General features: G+C 23.8%; 1 protein-coding gene across 2 annotated transcripts; it reads right to left on the bottom strand.

Annotated features, from left to right (window-relative positions):
- Positions 1–4,415: 4,415 nt before the first annotated feature.
- Positions 4,416–8,985, bottom strand: LOC113551516 (ras-related protein Rab-35). Of its 2 annotated transcripts, XM_026953787.1 has the most exons (6): positions 8,615–8,985; positions 8,333–8,507; positions 8,128–8,252; positions 7,099–7,223; positions 5,829–5,974; positions 4,416–4,635 (listed from the first exon to the last, which is right to left on the bottom strand). In XM_026953787.1, exons 1-5 carry the CDS (start codon positions 8,664–8,666, stop codon positions 5,843–5,845), a joined length of 609 nt encoding a protein of 202 aa, XP_026809588.1. In that variant the 5' UTR covers positions 8,667–8,985; the 3' UTR covers positions 4,416–4,635; positions 5,829–5,842. The 2 variants fall into 2 exon arrangements, with proteins under 2 accessions (XP_026809588.1, XP_026809590.1); XM_026953789.1 differs by lacking the exon at positions 4,416–4,635 and having other exon boundaries at positions 5,637–5,974; positions 8,615–8,669.
- Positions 8,986–9,117: the final 132 nt, after the last annotated feature.

Here is a 9,117-nt window from a genome sequence, read left to right as displayed (position 1 = left end):
TTACCATGTGTCAGAATTTTTTTTAAATGTGTCATTGATATTTGTAATACACACGACAAATAATTTTAACAATTACTTACCTGAAAAAAAAATAAGAATCGTACGAACAAAGTTATAAGATATAATAATATGTATATTTTTATAAGATAGTATTTATTGTTAATATCTTATTAATTTATGATGCATAATAATCCTAATACGAGTATAAACGATAAATATAATAAATGTCTAATTATTCGTTCATTAATTATTTTTTGTATTTTTTAAATTCGAGATGGAACATCGTTCATGACAGCAGGTTCTTCTTAGAATAGTAGTTGGTACTTATCGTACCGCTGTATTATACCGCTTATTGTACCAGCCATTATAATAATACATACTGATACTACAGCTATATTCAGGTACAACACGTCCTAAACAACTATTAAAGAAACAGGTAGTAACACAACTATTTATCAACATTTATAAATTATAATATTGCCTATTGGTAAACTATAAGTAGTGAAGTACCTACCGAAAATAAATATAATATATTGAGTCTATTATAGAATTGTTTATATTCATTGCAGCAATTATACGGAATATACATCACATCCAACTTCTAGATGTCATATTAATATAATGTGTACATAACCACCGACGATGTTACGCACGATTTATAAAAACTTGAAATTCATGGTATAGAAATGTCTAAATTGAACATTCATCATTCCGTCACATAGGTACCCAATCGATTCGAAACTTAGATTTATAGACGAATATTAAGTCAAATTTTAGGAAGGGGGAGACATTTAAATTCGAATAATATCGACGTTTTAAATAACTGTATTATTTTAATTTTAAACATTGCCACATTAGTTTATAAACATGGTTTGATTTTTAATTTTTTATTGAATACCATATCTACAATGTTTTTATTTCCGATATGAAACTAATCGACGAACGATAAAAACGTATCGAGGCCTAAATATTTTTTTTAGGTGCCCAAGACACAATATTATATCATATTATGAAAATGTCACGGTTACATTACAATGTATACGCCAATATTGAATAGTTGATACCGTCATAAATCATAAGTACGTAACACACGTTTGAACCTATTTAAACGATTTAGAACAATATTAACAAAACTTTAATAAAATCTTACACGGTCGTATTAGATACACATTTTAATATTTTATTGTCTGACCTACATCCGGCAATGACAAGTAGGTCGATCGATCCTGCAGCGTGTTATAGGTATTCGTAATATTGATAATTAATATATTATGCACTCGGCGTCCGGCCGCTATTTATTATTATTGTTAAGAGCACCGCCGATTCGCTTTTAAAAACCGATGTTCCGCAGATTCTCTTGTTGTGTATTTATACTTTCTAGCCCCGAGATACAAATAACGTTAATCACGTTCAATTATCAATTATTACGTTTACGATCCACCACTATAATACACACACGTGCCCGGATTCATTATTTACGCGTTACCTATTATAACATAACATTATTATTGTATGCGGCTTTAAAGTACCTACATAATAATAATATAATACTGAGTACACGCGGTGTATACGTCGTGCCGCGTGCATGCGTTATTTATGTAAATATAATATATGCTGTCAGAAATTGTAAAAAGCGAGTGTGAGATAAACTAATAAGACTAACAAACGTCAACGGTGACGATAATGATGATACTTGGAGATGGGAATAAATAAATATATTATATACATTACTTGTCTTGTTATTGTGCAGATCAAATAAGACCTTGAGGTCCTTGACGTCTTGGTGACTGACGACAGTAGAATAAACGTGTGTGGCTATTCCTTGGACTATAGTAGTTACTATATTATTATTTATTATCTATAAATGTACACCACTTCCATTTTTAATGATTTATTAATATACATTCCCAAGACCGTAAAGTATAAAAAAAAAATCCCTATATTTTAATAGGTATTTATAATTGTGTGCATTGCATTAGTGAACGACTGATCAATGGATTAGAATCTATTTTTCTTCCTTTTATTGATAATAACGATTAAGTAATGTTGATTATATGCTGCAGACAAGGGCAGATCTGGGGTAAAACAATTAAAATTTAGTATTTATTATTATACTGTAACAATTTTTAACTCAAAACCCGTAGGCATTTATTCTTGTATATTAATATAAGCCGGATTTTCTTTTATTAAAAAATTATGTATACATTTTTTTACCAAGGAAAATAATCTGTTCAATAAACTTGGATATAGGAATATGATTTACTTTATTATAAAAATTGATTTAAATTCATTACAATCAATTTAATTTATACATGAGATCTCCATAACAAAAACAAACACATTATAAAGAAAACAATTTACAGTTCATGGTTTGATAATATAATAAATAAATAATTATGTATATATTTTTCAAATACATTACATTGTATACAATATTTATGTAATACGATAGTTTACTTAAATAATACCATACATAATTTACCATAGTAGTTATTCAAGTAAAAACATATACCAAAATCCATTTTTTTTTAAACTCAACAGTTGTTTATTAATTGTTTTAATAGATATATAGTTATTTTTATTATATAATTATTAAAATATTGAAATAAATTGAGAATTAATATAGTAACTAATCTAATATTAAGAAGAAGCCACACCCGTATTTTGTCTCTGTTTTACAAGTGAGTAACATATTTTTTATAGAAAATTCACGTATAACAGTTCAAGTTTATCTTTGTTATATTAAATATTAGAGTGAAATGATTTATTAGTTTGTAAACAATTATAATATATAAATTAAAATATTGTAAAAATCAATGTTCAAATACAGATAATGTTCTCAATTTTTAAATTTAATAATTTTCTTATTACTTTAGTTTTAAACGAATACTTTAACATTATTAATTAATTATTATAATAACTATTACAACAAATCTAAACCTGAATTACACAACATACATTTGCCATGTAATACTGTGACGGAAACAAAAAATGCAGGTGTGGTGTCCCTTTTAAAAAGCATTTTCATTAAATAAAATAAAAATACCTAAAGTAATTTATATCAAAATAAGTTTCATTATTCTCATTGAGCGAAGTTGTTTTATTATTTTAACATCAATACTATTATATTAATTAATTAACATTGTATACTGGTGATTTGTTTTTAAAATGAAGGTCTACAGTGGAATTTAATTTCTTTTAGCACTTATTATGAAATACAAAATCAATTAACAAAAAATTGTATTGCTTTTTAATTTATGAGATACACATCAACTTAATGTATACTAATAATAAAAAGTCTATACTTTATTATGTATTAAAGTAATTTACTTATTAAATCTAATTCCTCAGTTTTTTTTTAAACAAAAATTTATTTTTCACAAATAATGGAAATGAACTAATATGTTATAAAGCATTCAACTCATCACAATAACAATTTATTTATTAAATGCAAGTTAATATTCAAAATTTACAAGTCAGTTTAATTGATATTTCACAGTAATATAAAATGATTAGATAATTATAAATATAGAAAAAAAAGAATTTTTAAATATTTCTACTTCATATTTAAAACAATTAACAGAATAACTGACATATTATACTAAGTAAGGCCATCCAATTATTATAATTAGTGTTCTAAGTATATTAGAAAAAATACTTAGAATAAATAATGAACTGTTATACGTATTTATACAAATAGAAATCACTAACCTTTATGAAAAATCCTGAACTTTGATTTAATTACGAGAATATGATATTTTCAACCGAATGAGATGAACACTTAACATAATAAATAATAAGTGATTAACAACTTAAACTTATGAATATTAATGATATAAATATGACAACCATCAGCTGTGGTATAATTATTTTATTATTTAAATATTTGTATATTGTATAGTTTAATAACTGAGTTAGCTATACTATATATTTATAATTATTTTTACTTGTAACACCATTTTTTTTCAATTAAGTATATGGATTAGTGATTATATAAATGCATAAATATATATTGTTATAATTTACCATTTATTGGTTGCATTAGGTATATATAACTTATAAATACTACTAAGTTAACACATTATTTAAATGTGTTTACCATCTAAATAAGATGGTTAAATAAGCAAGGCATGTTTGTTCAATGAAAAGAAACATCATAGGCTATCTATTAAATTATAGGTATAATTATAAATTAAATATTTTAACTGGATATTTACATATAAAAAATAATGGAAGACAGTAGGTATATAATACAATAAAAAAAGGTCCATCATTTTTCAAAAGATAAATAATTGGTCGACATAAATTTAACTTTAAAATGAATAAATAGTATTAAGTTATATGATAATATATTTTAGACATTATTCCTACATTGCTGTTTTTCTTACAATATAAATGAATATAAAATACATGGTATAACTTATAAATGCTAAAATAAATATTGAACATATTATGCCTATGTTATATTTTTACATGTACCGAATAAAACTTAAATGAGCTCCAAGGTAAACATTTATTTTTTTCTATGACAATAACTAATTTCTCAGATATTTTAACACATAATTTATTGTAATTTGTAAACATTAGTTGTAACTTATATAATAATGCTTTGAACTATAATATACCAAGATGCTTCTAGATAAATGGAAAAAATAATTATCTCATTATTGCATGTAAGGTTCTGTTCAGACTATTTAATTATTATTTTTTTCTTTTTTTAATTAGAAAAAACACCTAAAAATTATAAGCACGAGACTCAATATTAATACCTTTTAATAATCTGAGATTTCTGTAGTTATATTAGTATAATTAAATTATAACATTTTTTGATTATATTATAATATAGGGTATAGTTCCATTAACAGATTTACTGAATTAAAAAATGTTGGAATATGCATCAACTTACTACTCTAAATTAGTAAGTTCTTACAGGACGCTGATAATTGATAAATAATATAAATACAATAATTTGAATGTTTCGATTAAAAATAATATTGGAATTATAAATATATAAATTTTATTTTAATTTATAATAGTAAATATTGATATTTTTTTAATTTTAATTTAAAATATAAAAACAGTATCATTTTAATGTATATATAAAAGCTTATGTTTTTTACTAATTTAAATATTATGATTAGTTTTTATAAATAATCATAATGCACAATTCAAATTAATTTGTTTAATTAAGAAATTATCACTTTTCACAGGTATAAGCAAAATTCTATTGTATACAGTACATTTTTTTCCTAAGTATATTATTTAAAATAATATTGTAATAAATAATAAAATATTACAATTCTTGATAACTATATTCAATATTTGTATTATGGTGTTTGATTCAGTTAATAATTTACATAATATGCTAATTATTTAGAATATTTTTGAATATTTTGATCAGAATATAAAATATATTTAAATTAATTTAGTATATCACATTTATACTTCATAATGATATAGTTCTTAAAAGCCATAAATATTCTAAAGGCAAGACATAAATATATTTTATTCATACTTTACTTATGCTGACATTATAAATAATAATAATAATAATAATAATAAAAATAATTTTAATGAAATACATATAATGAACATAAACAATATGATTATGATCAAGTAGTATTCAGTATTTTAACATACCAAAATTTATTAAAAAGGTAGAGCCAAAATTAGAAACTAAAATATGGTTTTATTTTGTTATTAATGTTTATAAATGTGAAAAAAAAACTTTGAGCTTTGTGTATTCACATAATAAAATAATGTGTATGTGGTAACAAAAATTGAAAAGAAAAAAATAATAATTATAGATTAAAATTGAAAACACTTACAGCAACAATTGGAATTAACAACATTTTCTTTTCGCTCCTTTTGAGTGACCTTTTCTTAAAGTCACTACATCATTGTTCTGATGCGCCTGTCGTTCCTTGGTTTCCTTTTTGTTCCGCAATACTTGTTTAGTAATCGACATGAACATCTATAATATATTTAGAAAAGTTAATTGATTCATTTGTGGATAAATTATTAAATCTCAATTTTAGAATAGTATAGTATTCCATTAATAAACTATCCATATTAATTAATTAAAATAAAATGTAAACTTCAATTTTAAAAATATTAGTTGGGATGTATTGTTCACATAATGTATAAACTTATTTGGAACATATTCTGATAGATGATTACTAACATGACTATTTTAATATATCATTATTTGTTGAATATATATAATTTACATTATTGTATATACCTAACATTTAATTTTCAATACATTAATATCAGAAATTTAAAAATTTAAATAATACTTTTAATAACAATTTAATTTTTAAGAATTAATTATTATATTAATAAATATTGATAACAACTTCATTGAAGTTTAAAATTAAATTTTAGAAAGGAGAACAGAAAATGGAAAGTAGATAATACAGGAATAAATGAAAAGTGATACTTGACTTTTAAGGGGAGACAAGAGAAAGTTAATAAGAAACCAGATTAATCATTTGCCTTTAAGTTTAAGTATCTAGTCTTAGCTACCATGGAAAAAGTAACTAACTGAAATTTTCTATATGTATAATATAGGTACATATAAAAATAAAATTTTTTTTATAACTTTGTTACTTTTGTATGATAGCATACCAACTTACTCAATGTTATGTAAAACGTGACAGTGAAAAAAAATTAATTAAATACATTTAAAATTTAAAATAGAATTATAAATAATATGTTCAATAAACTACTTTTTGTATGATGGTGACATAGTGTTTAATAATTATTAACACTTAAATACTAATAAACAGAAATATTTCAAATTTTTATTAAAAATTGTCATGTCTTATCATAACAGTAAATAAATAAATTAGTTTAATATTTTAAGAAATAATAATTATGCTACACATTTTAATAATAATTAAAAATTAAAAACTAAGATTTTACTATTTAAATAATGGTAATCTAAACAAAAATATAAAATATATTTATGTCTATAGATAAATAATAAATATTATCTCATGTTAAAATATAGATGTTTACAATATATCAGATTCAGTATATTTAATTATTTCTTAATTAACGAAATATATTAAATAATTTAACTATTTATTTTACCTGTTCAACATTTATGTTGTCTTTGGCACTAGTTTCATATAATTGGATGCCCATTTGATCAGCAAATCTTTGAGCATCTTCTGTTAACACTACCTTTCGATCAGGGGCATCATTTTTGTTTCCAACTGAAAGAAAAAGAAAAATTAATCGTGGGAATAAATAAAAAGGCAATTTAAATTAATTTAATATTTTAATTGTTTTAAAATGAAAAAAAATGATCTATATTTTTCGTACAATAAATATAATATTGATCATATTTGATGTTTGTAATAATAATAATAATAATAATAATAAGATATAGTCAGTGCTTGAAATGGGCCAGAATGTACTAGAACAGTGTTCAGGATTGAAATATTAACTTTTGCACCAGGTTTGGTTAGTTAAATTAGAATTTAAGAGTGGAATCAAAAAAATATTAAATAAATATTGAAAAAACAAAGAAAATTGCTATTTTGTAAGATTAAACAGTATCATAACCAAGGGGATTCAAATTAATAGTTAATATAAAAAATAAAATGTCCAAAAATTCAAGTACCTATAATTGTATCACTATCTATAATATATCCCGAGAACTCTGTTTATAGATTATCTACATAATATGTCTATGATTGGATTGTAAAAGTTAAAAATATTTTAAAAAAAATGTTCAATGTAATAGAAACATCCGCAAATAGCATTTTGATTTTATAAGCATTTTAGTTTGTACGAGTATCCACTTTGAGCACCGGATATAATATTATGATTATTTTTTTGTTGTAGTTTAAATAATGGAATTGGTAAGATATAAATATTTAGTACATTACTTTAAATCATTTGATAATATTAATTTTTACTCAAAAATTCTTCATTACATATGGAATTTTGTATTTTAATTCTTTTGTATCAGTAATAACTATTATTTGAACATAGAATAATAAATATCACTATTTTATAGGAAGAAAAAGAAATATTTCTGTATATAGCGATAAAAATAAACATTAATAACACTAATCAAATTAATAATTAATGTAAACAAGGTATGATATTTACCTAATATCCTATTGACAACTTCACAATTCTGGTCAATCTCATGTAACCACCGTTTGACATTTGCAAATGAATCCCCATTGCTAACATCATATACAACTATAACACCATGTGTACCTCTGTAATACCTGCAAGTAGAATATTTGTAAAAATGTAACATTAGCTATATATATAAATAAATAAAAATATAAAAAATGCAATTCCTTACGTTGACGTAATTGTTCTAAATCTTTCTTGGCCTGCTGTGTCCCATATCTGTAATTTCACTTTTTCTCCGTCAACTATGACTGTTCTGATTTTGAAGTCGACGCCTATGGTTGTTATATAACTACCAGAGAATGTGTTATCGGCAAAACGAACAAGCAATGAACTTTTGCCAACACCTTAAGACAACAAAAATAAAGTATTAAAATTATTTGTTACATGTATAGATATAACGGAATGCAATCGCTTAGGAAACAGCACATTTGGAAACATTGCAAGCGCTCACCACTGTCACCGATGATTAACAACTTAAACAGATGATCATATTCCTTAGCCATTGTGTTTACAGACGTCCAGGGTAAAACAATTACGGTTCACGAGTAGTGTCTTAATGTGACATCTATGGAAAAATCAAATCATCTAGTATTGTACATTGACAGTGCAATTTGGACCGGAACAAGAGCTACTAATCGACCAGTGCGGTGGAATTTTCTCGAACGATATCGTTTAACAGTAGACACGAACACTGTACAATGAGACGATTACACGAAATCATATATGAAAAATGAAAAAAATGTAATAGCACAGGCAAAATATGAATACGAATTAAAATTTCTCATTACAATCAAAACATGAATCATCCACGAAAAAAAAAAAACGGAAAACAAAAACGGTTCGCTGATAATGAAGAAGTTCCAATGTTCCACCACGGTCGCATTTCACTGGTAACCCGTCGATTATCATCCCGGGACATTCTCTCAGTGATAAATTATGATAACATTCCCACCA

This window comes from Rhopalosiphum maidis, chromosome 2, assembly GCF_003676215.2.
Source record: "Rhopalosiphum maidis isolate BTI-1 chromosome 2, ASM367621v3, whole genome shotgun sequence".
Lineage (NCBI taxonomy): Eukaryota > Metazoa > Arthropoda > Insecta > Hemiptera > Aphididae > Rhopalosiphum > Rhopalosiphum maidis.
Note: the sequence above shows the minus strand (reverse complement) of the source record. Positions and strands in the feature narration are given on the sequence as shown.